This window comes from Chamaea fasciata, unplaced genomic scaffold, assembly GCF_029207755.1.
Source record: "Chamaea fasciata isolate MVZ Bird 193981 ecotype frontalis unplaced genomic scaffold, bChaFas1.0.hap1 SCAF_7, whole genome shotgun sequence".
Classification (NCBI taxonomy): domain Eukaryota; kingdom Metazoa; phylum Chordata; class Aves; order Passeriformes; family Sylviidae; genus Chamaea; species Chamaea fasciata.
The window spans coordinates 2,280,673-2,300,999 of record NW_027094092.1 but is presented as its reverse complement, the minus strand read 5'-3'; the positions used below and the strand labels follow the sequence as shown (position 1 = coordinate 2,300,999).

General features: G+C 41.5%; 1 protein-coding gene across 4 annotated transcripts in view; it reads right to left on the bottom strand.

Annotated features, from left to right (window-relative positions):
- The window catches only part of GALNT18 (polypeptide N-acetylgalactosaminyltransferase 18), a 236,587-nt gene that overhangs the window by 95,849 nt on the left and 120,411 nt on the right, over positions 1-20,327 (bottom strand). For all 4 annotated transcript variants that reach the window (XM_066187213.1, XM_066187212.1, XM_066187215.1 and 1 more), the window contains exon 4: positions 9,887-10,053. In XM_066187213.1, the coding sequence (XP_066043310.1) occupies positions 9,887-10,053 (167 nt within the window). The remainder of the gene's footprint in view (positions 1-9,886; positions 10,054-20,327) is intronic.

The following is a 20,327-nucleotide window of genomic DNA, read 5'->3' as shown; positions in this document are numbered from 1 at the left end:
TTCACTCAGTTCCTGCCCTTTCACAGAACACCGTGCAGCACAAATAGCATTAATAAAAATGGAAGCTAATTGTGGAATACATTTCGTCTTTGCCTGTGAGAATACTGACCGCGCACACAGTCACACAACTTTTGCCTCGGTATTCCTTGCGTTTTATCTATTTGTGTTTGGGGGGGAAATTGGTAAAGAGGAAAAAAAGAAATTTCTTTGGAAACAGAGATACCTGAGGAGAGAAAACACAAAACCAGAGCTACCCAGTTTCGCTCGCACGTTCCAAACTGGTTGTCAAAGCCTATGAACTACCGACAAAGAAGTTTCAAGGGCACAAATATCACTGAAATGTAATCCTAGACGTTCCATATAAGAAGCAGACCATGGGGAGATGTTTCAGACTTGTTGCCCACACAGTAATAATAACACTACAAGGCAGGGAATCACAGTCGCTTATTGGACACGGGAATGTAAATACATTTTTCAAGTACTGACACTGCAGTCATTCATGGTAATAAAAAACAGAAATCATTGTTTATTTGCTGGCAGAGAGGTTGTCAACTTGTTTATTTGCTGGCAAATGAGTTGTAACTTGTTTCTCATTTTAGAAGACCTTGTTGTTCTCTTTCCACTTGGTGTACGTGAGCAAAGCTTGAGATTAGGAGCAATAGGTCAGGAGGAACAATTATTTCATACCCTGTAAGACTGACAGACCACCTATTTAGCCACAGGAATATCTTTAGGCTTCCTTAAATTTCACCATAATTTGATTAGCTATGCAGAATTTTTTTTTCACCTTCATTAAACATTAATGCTGTTGACATCTCACTACTTATTTTATTTTTTACTTTATTTTTCCAATTATTTCTATTTCTACTGTATGCAAATCTGCTGGTATTCGCACTGCTTGAAAAGATTGCTTCAAATAGAAGGTGGCAGCTTTTGAAACATTAAACAATGATTATACAGGCACTGGGCCAAAGGAGTGTGTCAGTGAGGAGCAAAGGAACAATGCAGCCGCCGACACTGAGCTATCTGGAGAGAACTGAAAGCACTTAGCAATTCCATCAAGGTTTTCCCTGCTGCCAAACGAAAACAACAATGATTCATGCTGCCATATTATTTAGCATTCATCATGATTCTGAATTACCCAGTGGAAAGTTCACACTGCAGTGCAGGCAAACCCCTTTAAATTTAATGAAAGGCAAATCGTCCTTTGAGTTGGTACCAAAAAACATCTACCATTGCTCTCAGATTATGCTTGAAAGGAAACTAATATGAAAGAAATAAAAATAAAATCAGCAGTTTATTCACAAACTCCACTGCAAAATGCCACAGGGATGTGGCAGGAGAGTTCAGCTCCATGCAGGTCCCCAGTCAGAAGCTGCCACCTTCAGACTGCCAGGGGAGCAAGACTTGCCCAGTCCTGTAGGAAACTGGCTGCAGAGCTTACCCAAAACCTAACAGACTCCTAGACACTTGTGAAAATCAAAAAGAACGTGAAGAGTATTTATCTTTCCGGCATATATCCTGCATCTCCATCCATACGGGCTCACGTACCCCCAGAGACTCCCACAACAGAGTTCCACAACACTAAGTGGTGTTCACAACAGCTCTGGTCATGGAGGCCCAAGGAAAACAAAACTGCTTTTTTCCAAACACACCAGGTGAGGAAAAACAAGCGGGAATTCTCACTCTCTCACAGCCTAATCCCTAAGCCCTCATTTTTCCCTTGCTAATTGCATCATCATAAATGAAAATGTTAGCTTTTAGTCACCTTCACCACATTTTCCATAAAGTTTTAAACTGAGCCCCCCCAAAGTTTTCCCAGGCTGGTAGTTGAAGCACACTACCTTAAATAGGTTGCTTTTCCAGGGTGAAAGGAAGGAACACCATTTGAGTAACATCCCCAGAAATCACCAGCACTGAACGAGTGAAGTCGAGTAATTTAAAATATGGCCACTGAAAATACTTTGAAAACGTTTCCAAAGAACTCAATGCCAAGCCTATCGACAGAAAACCAGGCCAAAAGAGAAGCCAACACGAACTGATTTGGATTTTTCGAATTCATATATCCTTTGTTAAAATGTTCTGTACTTGGACTTTAGATTTACAGTAGGTTCCACAATACCTTTAAAATATCTGGCAATGCCTATAAATGTGCCTTTGTGTGGTGACCAAAGATTAATCTGTAATTTATTCATCTATTTTGCTAACTGATTTTTATCATTTAGGGATACACTTGGACACTCCCAAATACTCCCTCCGGCAAATCTCTTATCGCGTCTTGGACCCTTCAGCACATCGAGAATTCTGAGGTTCTATCACAAAGAAATTAAAGTGTTCGAAATTATCAGCTCTGGCAGGAAGTTTTACCACTACTTAAAGTTAAGAACTCAGTATTGGTTTTATGAAAGTTATCTTTTTATTCATTTTTCTTTTTAAGAAAAGTATGCTTGGGTTGAGAAGAAAAGGTACATTTTAATGAAGTTCATTTAAAAGACAATTTTCATTTCTTAACTTTCTGTAGGGGAAAATCCTTTAACTCCTTTGTCTGACGCTACAGAGTATTTTCCCACACCCTGTCAAACTCTTTCAATTATAAGTGCCATTCTTTTGATAAGGAAAGAGAAAGAAATCCTTTAAGAAGTCATTCAGGCTCACAAGAGCTTACATTGCTAGAATATTTCAAATACAATTTCTGCCGAAGACTTCATGGGAAAAGACGTCAAAAGGAAATAATCTGATCAAAGCACAGTATCTTACTGACATCAACAGATATTGGCACTCTCTCATGAGCTCTACATGAATGTTTGTCACTGCGCCAAATCTATACCAGTGGCTGCTACTTGAATTTAGTGGCATGTGCTTGAGAACATTATCAACAGAAACCATTCAAAAATTTTTGAAGTCAAAATAATCTGACAAACGTGAGAGGGGGAAAAAATGGGGAAAGAAAAAGGTTTTTCAGTCAAGCCATTTCTCAGAGCCCTCTAGACATTAATTTTGATGCTAAAATCACAGTGATAGTACTGAGAAGTGCACCAAGGCAGTAGTTATGAGTCAGGATAGCAGCAGCCCAGAGCACCTCCAAAGCACACAGGGTGAATTCCTCATTGCTACCAGAAGAGCTTAAACCAAGCCTGCTCTCAGTGAATGTGACTGCAGCCTTTAAGTGTGGTCACATTTGGCTTCTGAATCACACCTGACACAGGTGATGCTGTTTTTTGTAAGCTGACCCAAACCATTCTTCCAGAATACCCCAAAGGGCCAGCGTGCAGCTAATTATTGTCACCTAGAAACTGGAACTGTAATTTATTCTTCCATTTCAGGCTTTGCTGTGGCCAGGCACATATTAGTGTGCTCACACTTAGGGCTGTGTCACAGGAGGGTGGCAGGACAGGCGTGGGGAGGAAGGGTAAGAGCACCCTGACTGTGCATTGCACCACTCGTCACTCAGGGTGTGGAACAGGAGCACAGATGAACTGGCACGGTGGGATTCAAGGTAAAACAGAGCCACCATGAAGCAAGGCCAGTCCTCCTAGACTTGGTGAGCTGAATCTGACGCAGGAAAAGGTGTTTATCAGATTGCAACACTGCAAGTGGCTCAGGACTGAACGAGCTAAATTACCTGACGGATGGAATAAAAGATAAGATGGCCATACATTAACTTCTGGGCACTGCTGGCTAGGGAAGATTCAATTCATAGCATCATCTGAATGCTTGAGTCGTAAAGTCTGATGTCAGGAGACTGCAATAAAAGCTCTGCCCTGCACAGCTGCCCCCTGATGTGGACAGAGGTTCTGCTATCAGCTGGCACACACACTGAGATGTTGCTTTTCCAGCCATACCAACAGACTGAACTATGGTGTATTGCAGATGATGAAAGTAACTGCTCTGCTGAAAGGCCACTTTGTCACTGCCAACACCTTCGGAGCACACAGAGCTTCCACAGAGGCAAATGGTCCCACAGCACTGGAACTCTCCTCACCGCCCAGAAAAGGAAGGCTAAGGACCTTGCGCTGGAGTTACAAAGAAAGGAGACTGTGATGGTTCCCAGTATCAAACTCCATGCTGGTTATGGAACAGCTTTCACACAACTATAACGACGAGGCCACAAAAACCAGAGCCTTGCCTCCAGCAAGGGATGCTACCCCTGCCCCCTCGTGGGATGGAATGTGGGTCCTTGTTGGACTGCGGAGTTCAGGCACGGGGGAGTTAGGGAAGCTGAATGAAAAGGATACTTCATAATTATTCTTAAACGAAAGCAAGAGAATGAAAAAACATGTGGGCAAAGGAGGCAACGGAGAGGAAAAGGAAGAAAGCAGGGAGTGATAAAAAATACGCCCAGAAAAAGGAAGAAAGAGACTGTTACTGGGGGAGGAGGAAGGCAGGAAGGGATGATTCAGGCAGGAGTTTAATTACTGCAGCTAAAAGCAAGGGCAAGCTGAACGGTGAGATGGGGGAGATGGAGGAATGCAGTTTGTGAGAAAGTGCAGCAAACAGTGGGATGGAGGTGATGATAAGAGGCACAGCTACCCTGGAATTTGAGAACATGCAAAATGGAGATCCCAGCTGAAGGACACAACCTCACAAAGAAGAATGAGCTGTAGGGAATGGGGGTGAGGCCAAGGCAAGTGGACTGAGACAATAAAGGAACTGGACCACCCCCGGATGAAAAGAAGAAGGAATGAACACAGAAGGAGAAAAAGGTGTGAAGAGTGATAAACAAAAGACAAACAAACAAAAACCACAAACAAAGAAACAACAACAAAACAAAAACAAACAAACAGACAAGAACAAAAACTAGGGGGAAGAATAATTGGGACAAAGGGCCTTATTCATCAGCAGTGTGCTTCTCTTCTCTGCTCTGTTTCTCACTTCATTTTGACATCCTACTCGCCAACCTCTCCCCTTTAAAGCAGGAATCAAATTCATTCACAAGGACTGACAAATGAGAGGAGACAACGGTCTACAGCCAGTCGAGGACATCATCTTCAGGACTTAGTGTCCTCATAAAAATCTCACAGTCTATTTACATTAGTAGTTCATTTCTTTTTTCCACCAGAGCTCTGCACTGCATGGCCAGGACAGTCTCTCACCGCCCTGAATAAGAAGAACATTATGCTCTAACTTCTGGTGGCGGCTGGGAACAGATGGCCCGAGGACGAGGGTTTGCCTCCAGTTATTTCCTTCTTCTGTCTTTTCAGATGCTTCCACAGTAGCTGGCACACCTCACTGCAGTCCCAGCAGAGGCACACAACACGTAGCAGCAGACATATGCTCGAAGAATTGCCTTCATTAATTCAAGTTGCAGCGCTAAATGTTACTAAAGTAAAATGCAGAGTTTGTAACAGCAGCCAACACTGTTCTCAAATCCACAATGGGAACAAATTTCCTGCTCTGTACATAAATATTTGCTTTTTAGCACCTGATTCCTAACCAGCACTGCCCTCTTTTCATATCAATCCCTGTCATGTCAATCCCTTCTAAGAGCCTGCTTGTGTAAAGCCTGTAAGAATGATTTCAGCATCGAGACCTTTAACTAACGCAGAGAATCCATCTAGGCAGACAAAGTAAAGCCTTCCCGGTGCATAAACCACAGCCCAAAAATGAATGCAGGTTTGGATAAAGTTGGCCTGTTTCCTTGCTTTCAGATGTTTCTGTTTGTCTTGGAACTTTCCTGACATTCAGGTAAGGGAAGAACAAGAATCCAAACAGAAAGAATGCAAGACAAAAGGTTTTCCCTTGGAGCTTCCTATCAATTGGTTTTTCGTAGTTGTGTGATCTACAAGTAAGCCATCTTCAAACTGTGCTGTGCTATGAAATCTAGCATGCATTTGAACAGTAGTCTTGAGGTTTATTCATCACTGCTTTTGTAAAGAAAAGAAAAAAATCAGACAATCTTCTATTCCCAAGTATCTCCTAAGAATTGCCACAGAAACATACTCTTTTAATGAAAAGCTCTGGATGCTTTTTGAAAAGTTTCTTTTCAGCCACTGTTTTGAGGACATCCTCTCACAGGTGATATGATTGCACCTGACCCACTTTTCACCAGTCTTTGCTAATTCACATCCTGTGATTCCCAGCATTTATCACTGCAGTTCAATAGCTGCATTCACGGAAATCTCAGGACAAAATGAGAATCATTACACTGAACATGCAGGAATATTTCATCCATTAGTAATGCTTCAAGGAAAAGGAAGGAACCTTGCAAAATCTGAGCCTCTACTGCAGTTTTATTAAATGTAATGTGAAGTAAAAATTTCCTAGAGGATGGTAATTACTCTTACAGCATTCAATTTGGCAAGGCATGCTCTGGACACGCTAATGCCCACTGCCTCCCCATGACACTGAACTCATCACGGCTCACAAGGAGCTTTTTTAGAGAGATTTCAAATCATCTGAAAAAACCTTCAAGAGGTACTTTGTAATGCAGTGGTGCTCAATGCCAGCAAAAAGACTCAAAAGCCAAGCCAGGGCTCCAGTGGCACAGAAGGTCATCGCCCTGTTCCCAAAGGGCAGGATGCCACAAACCAGGGGCAAATAAACCACAATGCCAGCAGTCTCCAGCTCAGGCAATGCTCCTAAATATGTTTCTGAGGTCTAATTAACCACCAGCAGCCCAGAGTGTGGTCACTTAAATTTTTTTAAGCCTCTTCTCTGAAAATAAAAATAGAATTCTGCCGCTTCTGAAGGAAAAAATAAATAAATAAACATATTGCCAAATTGCAGACTTATATGTACATTATCTCTGCAAAGCAAGAAGAACAGGAAAGAGTCTGACCTGACACTTAAAAAATAGAGTAAAACATCTAAAATCTGTGCAGTTGCTTAGTCACCAATGTGACTAACACCCAAATGAGACACAAATAAACAACACTGATACTTGGCTTGCTTTAATAAAACTTTTGTTCTCATGATATAGTACGCAGATAGTCACTGAAATGTGCCTTTATCCTTCAATTAAATTAAATTCTACTACTAATGTACCTATGAGCATATCTGGAACAATTCAGAGCAATCTTCATCAGAATTCCACCAGAAAAGATGGTATGGTGAAATACAAACGTTAAGGCGTGCAAGTGGCTTTATTAAATAAAGGATCAAAATTTTAGGATCTGCAAAATCTATTTTTTCTGCTTTTAAATGGCACACACGTGTCAAAAGGGCGTTTTCACAGTTTTCTAACTCCAAACATTTATTTTAAAAAAAGGAAAGTTCACAAAGAGAGTAATTGGGGTCTCCCGAAACATAACTGGGAATTTGAAAAACTGCACTGAGGTTTAGGGAAAGTCATAGATAATTTGGGAATTTGAAAAACTGCACTGAGGTTTAGGGAAAGTCATAGATAATTTGCTAGACATACATTGAAGTACATGAAATAAAATACCCTGGCACATTTTGTTCAAGATAAATGTACAGGCTTCGGCCCTTTACTTGAATTTATGGTTTCTGAAATCAGCCTTCTGGAATTTAAAAAAAAAAAAAAAAAAAAAAAAATCTAGTTCTTGCCTTGCTCTTTTCCAAAATACAGGTCTACAGAAATCTGGGATTCATTAAAACATGCCCATTTGGACTCTGCCAGATCTCTGGTCTCACTTTTTCTTTCTAGTCATTTCCTGCAGTGTGATTTTTCCTGCCTGTGAAGCCCATGGCTGTGGCACCACAGAAAGAAATCTTGCATCAAGTTAAGACAAGCTGCCATCCCTGGCAAAAGCCTGAGAGTAAAAATACCACTTGTAATTAGGATTCCGACAGATCCCTGTGAGAAGCAGAGCTGGAGCCCACTGCAAGCACAAACCAAGTGTTTGCCCCCTCAGGTAACATTACAGGGAAACCCGGAGTAACCCACTTATCTTACAAGCAGCAACATTTGCAGGCTAAAGAGCTACTAACAAAAACACAGAATGACACTAAATATAAAGGATTCATCTCAGCAACGCTAGAAGGGAGGAGAAATTGAAAATAGAATATTGTAAAAGGAAAAGTAAGTTTTAAAATAAATATTTCAAGATTTAAACTAATAGTAGGAAAGCCCATAAATCATCTTTACGATCGCTCCCACTCCAAAGATCCATCTGCTCCAAATATATGCCTGTTACCAGATCTTCAGCATACATTATGGGATAAAGAGGACTGTAGAAATCTAATTTACTACTGAGGGAAAGAGATGCCAGAGAAAGGGTTAGGGGAGTAGCATAAAATCCTGTAGAGGGTTGAATTTTTCTGTGAGACTAACTATAGCTCTGCACAGTGTGATTTTGTATAAAATGACATGTAACACCAAGCCAAGGCAGCCAAACCAAAGGTTACCTTCCTCTCAATTTCTGTCTCCCTGCTTGGGGCCAGGAACCCAAGGATTTAAAGCACTGAAGGGTAACAAAGGCAAGCCTGAATAAAAGGCACAGCAAATCATAAAAATATTACAGAGTACCGTACCAATACCGGTCCTAACAAAAAATGTGGCTGGACAGGTTTTCCTGTAAGATAAAGTAGTTCCTGTGATTTCTGATCTATTTCAGGTATGAAATAATGAAAAAGAATAATACTGACAAGTCTGCAGAGTGCAGTGCAAAGAGCTCATGGCAGTGATGACAGGCTCTCAGAGGCACTGATATTTCTGGCATTGCTCTGCAATGTGCCCACTGCAATAACTGCCTGTAAACTACACTGTATCAGACTCAAACTCTAGAAACCACTTATTTTCCACCAGACTATTTCCCTCTTTTGATGTCTGCTTTGTGGCCAGCTTATCAATGTCCAGAGACCTCAGGCCCTGCAGCACCGGCAGCTACTCAGATTCTTTGAGTTCCCATTTGAAAGGTCCAGGAGTGGATTCACACAATTGCAGCCAAGTCCACCAAAGCTGTGTTTCAACATTGTGCTCTTTCCTACCAAATTGCCAGGTGTTGCATAAGGGAGAGGACAAAACTTAAGGCATAGGCCTACACCAAGTTGTTGAGTTTTGTACTTTAAAGAGTCAGGATTGCAGTTTTTCCTTCGTTTATAATCAGCAGAAGAGGATGTGATGACGTGCATAGCCTGGGGTGGGGAACTTAATTGCTTCCCAATAAGCTTCTTCTCTGTAAAAATTTGAGACACACCAGCAGCAAGTCACAGGATTTAGCTACAGGGATATAGCCAGGTAACAGCAGTCACGATTGCAAGAATAATAGAAGCCCTTTGTTCAGATTTTCCTTCAACAGGATAAATTCAGATTCTCCTTGTATTTTAGCTGTTCAGAATTAATGCCCCCATTACAGCAGAATTTTTAAGTTCAGCATTCTGTACGTATTAAAATGGCACTGCTAAAGTTGCTAGAAAATAAGACTTGTAAATAGTGCCCAGCATGGCCTCACTGACAAACACCCTGGGAAGCACTGAACCATCAGAGATGGGCAGTGCAATCCTTCTGATCATGGAGGGCAACATCTGAGCGCAGACAGCAGCGAAGCAGCAAGGTAAGTGGTGCTAATGAGGAGAGGAGAACTGGAAATCTAAAGGAGAAGTCTAAGAAACACAGAAAGACATTTTATATAAAACAGAGAGTACCCCTGTGGAATCATACAGTGGAAAAGGGAGAAGCACAGAAACCATACAGGCTTGAAAACACTCTGAAGCACTAAGAGCAAAACTTGCTAGGTCTAATCTATTGTTACATTCAGAATTCTGCTACCAGACACCTCAAACATTCCATCTTTTGTACGCACTTTCAAACATGCCCCACTTGTGCAGAGTTCAAGACAGCCCAGCAGGAGTGTGGGATGAAGAAGGGCGAAAGCACACCAACAACATTTGCAAGGCCGAAAGGATGAGCAAGACTTAGAACTCGAAGCTTCTCTTGTATGATCCAGCCTCAGGGCACGGAGGGGGAAGAACCAAAACCTCTTACCATTGTTGCTGTTATCATCAACGAGGATGATCTCCTTGAGCAGGTGAGCAGGAGTGCGGTCGATGGCTGAGTGGATGGAGCGCAGGATCACCGAGAGCGCCTCGTTAACGAATATGAACACGATGCTGACCTGGGGAAGGCTCTCAGGAAACGTCAGGTTTCTGCACCTGAGGAGAAAGGTTGAGGAAAAGATGTAAATTGCTGGCAGTCACAGTGCAAACGAAAGCCGTTTCAGAGAAATCTACCGCTGGTTGCAAGAACGCATTTAAAAGACGAACGCATTAAAAGATACAGCTCCAAAGAATATCCTGCTACTAAGGCTAAGACAGATGGTGCAGCCAGAAAAAACACATACAACAGTGGAAAACTTACCTGGATACACAGTCAAGGGGCTTAATCAGAAAGAGGAATAATCTCGTAACCTGGTGCATTTTTCTTCCCTTTTTCAAAAACAGGTATTTCAGCCACATTCCAACTCGCTTAAGGAAACAGCATCATGGAAATGTTGCCCACAACTTGCAAGCTTCTTAGTGTTTCATTGGGTTGTTTGTTTTTTTTTCCCCACCTCCTTCTTTCCAAAGGAGATTCAAATCCTTCAATTATATGAGTAGAAAGCTCTTTTGCCATTTTAAACTGTGAGCGAAATATTTGCTTTTTTAATAAAGCCATAACTTAACTGGATAAATTAAGCAAAAAACTATTTTTGCTAAATAAGCAAATTAAGCAATTGATTATTTTTCTGTGAAACTTTTAGTATTTTAATGCAATGTTTCTAAACAACAGTTAATTCTCTGCCTTTTCCTCAAATAAGAAACTATTTACTAGGATGAAATTAGGCACAGGCTGACTCAGGCATCATTTTTTAGATAGACTTTGTAGATGGAAACGATTGATGTTAATGGTTTTCTCTACCTCCTTACAACACTGAGAGGCTATCCTCTCCAGATTCCAGGGTTCACTACATCCAGGAACCCCTGAAAACTGTGGAAAGCATAACGAACAGCCAATGTATTGCATACAGAAAGCATGGATGGATTCAGTATTTTTACATCATGCTTGCATATGACTCCTTAACTAAATCTGGTCTTCAGTTCAAAGAGAAAAATCCTTCTTGGATTTTGTATTTTAACTTTGTGCAGCAAATAAATACAGAGAAGTATCACAAAAGCATTCTTCTTCATGTGCTGGATGTTGTGCAAAAATTAACTTCAATCAAGGTGATTAATTTACTTCTATGCTTTTTACAGGTTCTGAAAAAAGTCAGTGCCTAGGACACATGACACCAAACCGACTGAGACAGCATAATATTCAGAATTCAGCTGGTCAACCAATTTTCTAAATTCAGTCATTGGTTTGAAATTGGTGGAAATCACATTAAAGAAGCTATTTAATATTTTAGGAGCTTTTCTCTCTGTCACTACGCCAAAGAATTATAAGGACATATAAAACAGAAAACACAGCGTGGAAAAAGTAACAACAGGTCAAGTTTTAAAAAGTGTGTTTTTAAATAATACACTGGTTCATACACCTTTTAGAAACAAATATGAAATCTCGGTGTCACAGAGATCCACAGTTTTCTGTTCCGTGGCATCAATACCAGAGGGAAATAATTAAAATTATGTTTGGATTTACTGATTCCCACTTGTGGCTTGGTCTTCTGCAGCGTAACAAACTAAAACTTTCTTTCCCAACTCAGTTTGTATTTCTACTGGTGTGTAAATCCTCTATTCATTGGTAAGACAGCTTGCAGCATCAGAACGAAAAGTTTTCTTTAAAGCATCCAGAAGTGGATTTTATGCAAAATAAAACACTACAGTAAGAGGCGAGGGGAGCTGCCTTTTCTTCACTAAGACAATTAGTGCAAGGCAGCACTGTTTTTCTCTTTTAGCCCGTAGTGCAGGAGTTAAAACCTTCAGCCAGGACAGAGGGAGCGTGAGTTCTATCTTCCCTGATCTCCCCAGAGAGCCAACTAGCCAGCTTGGTGTGATTATTTTCAGTCCCGCTTTTCACGGTCATTCCACTTTCTGTGGAGCAATTAAACTAAGTTGGAGTGATACTAAGTCTCTCTAACCTCGTGTTTAGGGTAAATCCCCCGGAGAACGGACCTGCAGCACATGTTCAAATGGATGTTGGTGCATTTTAAACCCTCAACTCCGCTCTTCGTGGCTATGTCCAACCTTCTAGATTTTAATGCCACAAAAAAATCTTGTGATCACTTCTTTCTTTCTTTTACAAGCTAATATTTATTATTTCCTTTCTACTAGTGACAATTTGGCCGAAGAAACAAAGGCATTTTCACAGAGCCTGCAAGTCAGGTCTCAGGGCAATTTACTGGAATGCCATACAATCAGAGGATGGATGAGGTTGGAATGGGCCTCAGGAAGTCACCTTGCTCAAACAGAGTCCCTCCAGACTCAGCTAGAGCCATCTGCGCAGGAACCGCATTTTCCCTATCCAGACAGGGTTGGGATGTCTCCAATGGTGGAGATTCTACAACCTGTGCTTGTGCCCACTGCCTCTGGACAGCACTGAGAAGAACCTGGCTCTGCCCTCTTTGCAGCCTCCCTTCAGATATTTACCTTGATGACATTCCCTCTAAGCTTCCTCTTCTCTAGGCAAAAGAGTCCCCACTCTATAGTGACACGCTGGTTTCACATCCTCTTAAGGAGAAAAGAGAGTTTCCCCGCCTGCCTCCTGTACCCTGGAGTGAGCATTTTAACCTCTGAAATTGTTCCTCAAAAAAAGATCACCTTTGGTGGTGAACGATCTCTAAAAGTCCTGCCCAGATGATGGAGTAGTAGAAGCAGGCATGAATTTACTTGGGCTGAGCACTGTCACACCTGAGGCGAAGCTTTGACAAATGTGAGTTTTAGGGACCATCAGGTTTAAGTGGCATCCGACAGAAGGATTTCCAAAGTGCGTATTTCAGGCTCAAAGTGGCTGGGAGGCCTCTGTACTTATAATCACATTAGACTTCTTAAATACTAACGCTCAAATTTTTCCAAAAGATGCTAAAACCATTACAGATCCAGGTCCTTGAAGAACAGACCAGTTCATGCCAAATGGTGCGTATGCATCCAAGCTTCGAAAATCTGTCCTCGAACAGACTATGAACTAGTTAACAGGTTTAAACCTACTGAAATAATCTTCAGTATTACACTTTAAAGAACCTGCAATGCTTGTTATTTTAGCGATGTGCTTGCAGCCAAAATGAACAGATACAAAACGGTCCAGCAAACAAATCCACAGCCAATCTATCTTGTAGCTGTCTACCTTAGGCATGGTAGCATTTGTTATCTTCAGCCATAACAACGTACAAAGAAGATACAATGAAACTCTCGCAAAAAAAATGAAATTCTATCTGGTAAGGTACGGTACCTATTAAATTAAGAAAAACGGAGGGATTTTTGAAATTACTTCGAATAGCAATAAAATATACTGAAAATAGTTCAAAGAAGTTGCTTCCTTAAATACTGGTGCTTTTTTCTCCTGTGTCAAATAAGCTAAGCTTGAGATAAATGTAAAATATACTATTGCAAGAAACTAGTGACAAATTATATTCCAAAAAGGTTCTAGACAACAAAACAGCCCCCAATACACTGCTGCCCTGCCATAAATCCATGCATAAACTTAAATGCTCAAACAAAATTTCTGCTTCTGATGAGTCTTCCATCCACTTAAAAGAAACTATTTGTACTGGTTTTCCCACCTGCATTCATTTGCATCTTACATATTTGCAGCTTTTATCACTCTGGACAAAATTTTTCAGTGCTGGCATTTTGTACAAACAAGAGCAAGGCTTTTAATCCAGTCAATGTAATTTGATTCCCTTTTTGCACCACCATGCCTTAAAAGATAACCACAGATGACACGAGAGAATAGAATTAGACTGCTGGTTCGTCTAATTTCTTTAGTCTTTTCAAGAAGACTAATTTTCAGTGAGGGTATATTCCTGAACTGAGTTCACATTTTCTTTTCTTTTTTTTTTCATTCAGATCCATTCATTATCTTTACTTCCAGCTCAAATTCACTTAGTTTTCAGCGTGCCTGCAGTTTTTAAAAAAGACTTTTCCCTCTCTACATTGCCTTTCATATCAGTTGATGACAATAGAAATTACCTACTTTTTTTTTTATATAAACGTTAACCCAGCCCCAGATCCTGCAGAGTATGTAGAGCACTTGTGCATTTTCACGAGTATGTCTGCCACCGTCTTTACGCCAAGTTTTATGAGGAACAAAATTCCACAGTGATAGGAATGAACAAAAAATAGCTACAGAGAGAGAGAGAGAGCGAGGGGGCGTGTGTGTAAGCGTCTAGAGCATGCTGAAGGGGGGTAAGAGGAGAGGAAACGGTGTGGATGGGAATCTCAGCTCCATGGAGCTGGGAGAAGGGAGCGGTTGCGTGGCAACCACGAGGCGCGAGTGTCAGTGGCGACCCCGCCAAGGGCTCATCCCGGCTGGGAGCGGCCCCGGACTTGCCCCTCACACCCCCTTTGGGATGCTCCCCACAAACAAACACACCCCACGAGGCACACAGCCCGTTCCAGGGTGACACTCCATCTCAGATACAGGTTCCAAAAGGAATTCAGAGCCGCGATTGCTTCAACAATGCTAAAAATTACCGCGAGGAACCCACGCGGCTCAATTACACTGGGCTAATAGCACTAAAGTAGCGGTTGTCATGGTTACCAGAAATTTGGAGGAACTCCTGGCGTTCTATTTCAAGCACAGCTCTGGTAAATGGAGGGCAGCATACATTATGAGGCTTCTTTCAAATATTTGTCCACAAGACAACCCTATTCCTCTATGCATTGTGATAAGTCCATTTAGCCAGTCATTAGCCATTTAAATTAGTTTCGTGTAACTATGCATTAAAGCAGCAAACCAAAAATTATTTCCCGTATTAATAACTTATCTCTGAGACCTTCTACAAATATGTACATAAATTACGAACACAAATTATTTTCTGCAAGCTTTGAAAAACTTCCACCAAGAGTATCACATCAAACAATAGCAAAATCCCATTTTTTTATCTAGAAAAAAAATTGTAGCATATATTCCACTTTTTTTGTTTATTTTGTATGACACAAGATGCAGTAAGGATGTTACTAAGAATTTTTGGGGGTCATGTGTTGTTTTAGGAACATACATGGGAGCAAATTTTAGTTCCAACAGGTTAAGAATTTCTGAGAAGCACAAGCAGAAACAGAATTGTACTTTCTTCAAGAACTGGTAACATTTTGTCCACATCCAAAATGTCAAAAAGAAGTTCAAAATATATGGGAGTAAAAAAAAAAAAACCACATTCTGGCTTAAATGAAATAAGTAACACTACAACTCTGGTAAAAGAACTGAGTATTTTAAGAATTCCTGCACAACTATTTATGTATTTATGTTTATAATTTCATTTTTCCTTTTGCTATTATCAATATTTCAAGTGCTAACGGAGCTATGCTAACCAGGTTGGCATTGAACTGCACATAAAAAGGTCTTTTTTTTTTTTTCCTGTACAAGTGTACATCATCATTAACTTGGGTTATTAGAGCAGCCTGAAGACTGCAGCAGATTTGGGATCACTGCCAGTGATATTAAACACCTCTAGAGCAGCCATTTGAGGAGGTACATCCCAACAGGAAAACTGAAGCTGAGCTCAGAACCCCAGGGGGTGGCTGCTCAGGCAGTACACACTGCTGCTGCGAAACACTCTGAAAGCAAAGGTGAGATAAAAAAAAGAAGAATCAGAGGTAGAGATAAGTAAAAGAGAGCATGAAATATGACAGAATTAAACATTAGGTATTCAACAAGAATGCTGAATACTTTGTTAATTTTAGGACTCCTGTCCAAAACAATACATTACAGGCTTTTGTGCTCTTTTTAAATGACTCCTTTGAAACATCAAAACCAACAAGCAATATTAATGTTCTCTTTCACCAGTAGCAACAAAAGAACTTGGTCAGAAATTAACAAGGAGCCGTGCCCATCACTAACATAGAGCCAGCAGAACAGAACTGTTTCACAGGGACATACGGGGGCAAAGATTTATGGAATGCAAGTTTGGAGGAGCTGGCTTTTGGGGAGAAGCTGGGAAATTCCCAGCCTGAACCTCACTAGTTGAAATCGTATGTTTTTCTCATATCAGTCTTAATAAAGGAACAAATTTATAGATGTCTGATGCATGCTACATCCAGGATTGTGTTTACTGATGGACATTTTGGACAGGTGTACACACATAAACAACTTTTGTCCCAAACCACATCACTCTCCTCAACCGGCCAATGCTTGATTTTTCTTCCTTGTAGTCACATCTGCATTCAGGGCACCTCTTGCCTGCTCTGTTTGTGCCGACTTTATCCTGATTTTGCTGTCTTGAAGGCTTCTATCATTGTCCCTTGCCAAACTGAGCCTCTAAATAATCAGTTTGGGAGTGGTGAACTGTTTGAAAGAAGAAGTGCTTACAAAATAGCCAAAGCCTTCTCTGCACAGGAAACAGGACCTCTCTTCTGCACTTTTCTAGATGCCAAATGTTCAGCCAGGAAAAGGGCAAACCTGCTGCAGGCCACATGCTATGCTCTACTATTTGACAGTCTCCAGAGAATTAAGACATCTGAGCCTTAAATGCTTCTTTTGCCTTCCACCCTTCCTGCTTTTGCTTCTTTCTTTTACTTCTTTGCTTTCTTCCAGCCAGTGACACTGACTGAAAAGGTTGGTTTGCATTTACTGGCCAGGTTTCTTCGTACCAGACAGTCTATGCAGGAGCCAAATCCTTTGAAACAGCTCCTCTGCTGGAATCCTGCTGCAAGCCTCCTTTCCCACTACACCTCCTTCACTCATCACATAATCAGAGAAGAATATTACCTCCCTTTCCCACGTGTGCTTCAGCACAATGGATCAGGCAACAAAAATTTACAAGCCAACAAAGTAGACTCTTAAGTGCATCTGCTCAAAAGGAGTTTGGGAGACAGCTTCAGGACGGCTAAACAACCGAGCTTGTTATAATGAATTTCTGCATGAGCTTCTTTCATTCACATTTCACTCATAACAAGCTTCGTGGGTACTGCCTGCCCTACTAAAAGTAATGAGCACAACAGAATTGTAACTAACACAGAACTATTACCCTCTGTTCCCGCATGCAGCAAGGGCAACACTGCCTTCCTCAGCGCTTCCAAGCTCATTAGAGCCAGGAGCAGTTTGTCAGTCTGTGATGCAGACAGGTTATGGGCTAACAGAAGGGTGGGGAACAGCACAGCACCCAACTTCAGCAGCACAAAATCACAAAAATCAGGCCCTGGCAGAGACTCTACAATACTCTACATTACTCTACAATAAACCCTGCACTGTCTACCATGTACGGCAAAAATTGAGCCCACTTCAGGGTGTGATGATTACTTTGGGGGCTAAAGTATCCAGGGCAGTTAATCTCTTGCTGACTTAGAAGAGATTATTTTGGACTGTGCTGGGGACACCCTGTGCTAGCACAAATACAGTGAGAAAAGGAAGCAAATTCAGAAGGCAACAGGAGGCTCGTGGCTGTACAGAGGGACAGAAACCGCTCTGCAGTACCTAAGGCATGAGAAGGTCCTTCTGAAAGCTGTGACAACTGCCACAGCTTGACCCAGCTGTGCTCTGCTGGATGTTTCCATCCAATGTGATGATCTTTTTTTAGAGAGGCCAGAGTTCAGAGGCTTGGGCAGAGTGTACTGCCCTAACTGCTAAATGTGTCCTACTGCCTCTTCATGCCACCCATGCTGAGGGACTGGGCAAGGCTGGATTTTTGCCCTCTCCTCCAGCTGTGCTGTGGCTCAGCAATCTCTAATCGTCCCCTGCTTCTATCATGGCACTTAATGTTGACAATCTCAACACTAGTAAATGCTGCATGTTATAATTTGGTGCTACTACACACGTGGAATGGTCTTTCTCTCTGCAGAACCTTGTAAAGACACACTGAGTTCCCCTGCTAAGATATGCTGATGTGAATTCTCACGGCACTGCAGGCAGAAAGGTCAAAGCTGAGTCATACCAGTATGATATAAAAGGTAGTATCACAATTTTGGCGGATCACTTAATTCTCCTGTTCTCAACTGGGGCTAACAATGCATGAATTTCCTTAGGTTTCAGTTGGAAATATTGTTGTCTTCCCAAATTCCTCTAGTACACATCTACTGTTTCATACGATAGGTTCTCAGTATAGATGACAGACCACCACCGAACCCAGACAGAACGACGTGAGCTCTGCTCCTTTATCTCCCTGTCTGCCTTTGCCGGGATTCCACTGTCATGCTGACTCTTGCAGCATCACTGCTAAATCCAGGCTAATGAGCTCAGTTAGACCTTGGCTTCCTCTGTCCAGAGCTACTCTATCCGTGCTCTCACGCACCTCTAGTCAGAACAGAAACACCACAACTGACTGAGGTCCAGCAAAGTTGACTAACTTGGTCTCCCGTGTCACTTGCTGCATGCTCTCTTCACACCACACCGTCTCGGGTTTTCAGGCTGTGCTGCTTGACCCCAGTGCCTGCCCGAGGATAATTTATACGCAGCTATACAGACTCAGGAAATGAATTCTGCGCTCGGCTTAAAAACCAGGTGCTAGGAATCCCAGAACTGATTATTCTGCTGGAAACATACTCTCACAGGGTGGACTTTTTTTTTCCCCCCACAACATTCGTGCATGTGCCCTCACACAAATGAGACTTTGCCTGTCGGGAGCAGGAATTCTTTTTTCAACAACAGGACTTGGAGAACACCTGTACCTCTGCACTCCTCGGGGTGCTGTAGATACAGCAAAGAGTTTGCATACTGCGTGACAAGACAGATCATTTCCCTCAGGAGCAGAATTTACTACAACCCAGTGTCAGAGCCCCAGCCTGCTCCCCAGCCTAAGGGGTGTGTGGGGAACCTGCCTGAACTACCATTACTAAGCCATTATTTCGTATGTATGTGTCCCTAAACATACTGCGATGTTTGTCATGTTTCTGGCAGTCAGCCAGCAAAGGATCAAAACTTTCACAGGAATTAGCACCATGATTCATTTCTAACTAGAGTTTCTTTTAAAATCCTAACCTTAATTTGTTTTCAGCTACAGTAACATTAATTTTCTCCGTATTTTTAATTTTTAAAACACATGGTTATAAAAAATTTATATTTAAATCATTCAGAAGAGTAATTTCAAAAGAGCTGTAAGAACAGAAACATTTCTATCACTGACATCTAGTTAGAAAGATTTCTTTTTCCTCTGTGTTAGTTTACAATTAAAAAACAACAAAAAAAAAGACTGTCCCTACAGGCACTGCTAAACTGATTTAACTAAAATACAAATAGAAGTGCATGGACTTTGATTTCCTTAACGTCAGTATTTCAGCAAATCTGCAACAAAAATGTTTCTAAAATGCAATACATAATAATATATAGCATAGATGCTGCTGAAGTGCTGCCTGGGATGGTGTTCATCTATTTTTGCTATCATCAACTTAATGTGCAGCATCAACTTAATGTGCAGCAAAATGCACTACTGCCTTAGCTATTAAAATGTTTGTTTAGAGTAAGTGAATAAGATCACGTTTGATTCACTAAGTACCCAGCATATTTATTTTAACGATTTATTTTTTAATGAGATGCAAAAAAAGAAAAAAGCACTTCTCCCTCCACCCATTTCTCCACCTCCAGAGCTGCTGTTTGTTCAAAGCATCAGATGTATCATGCAGGCTTCAAAAAAGTCGAGCATTAACAGTCTCTGTGAACAGTCCTACCCAAAGAGACCTCAGGTGCACTGAAGGGGAGGTTGCTCCCTCCCTTGGTCCCATCCACCTCCCCAAGTCACTGTGGAATAACCCTGGATGCGTCCACCCTGCCTGGAATGCGTGATCCTGAGTGGAGAGCCGCCCAGAGGAGGAGGATCCCTGGGCTTTCAGTGTTTGGCTCAAAGGTGTATTTCACCACTAAAACTCACCAACTTCACCTGCTGACTGACCTTCATCAGGCAGTTCTGTGCTTTTAACGAAAGCAGCTCTTATTTAGCCGGATCATCTGATAAAACCAAAAATTAGCATTGAAAGGTTCTTCTTCTAGCAGAAAAAACACACACTTGCTATTTAATGTAAATTGTAGGTGAGATGAAGCTTCCAACAGATCCTGAAGAAATTTTAATGAATACTTAGTGGGACTTTTAACAGGACTGACTCCGGGCACAGCAGCGCTTCAGAGGACAACTGAAACTCACAGCCCTCCATCTATTTGGTAGAAATCACTCATTCAGTTAGAGAAACGAGGTAAAATGGCTTACCTCTAACTCTTTCCAAGGTTATTTAAGCACTAATTACCCAATAACGAGGTGACACCTATATTATTTATGTTTCTGACCCAATAATGACCACCCAAGGCCCGCAATGCGCACCTTTTTCATCCAATTACAGAAAACCACCCAAATCCACGAAGAAGAAGGAAG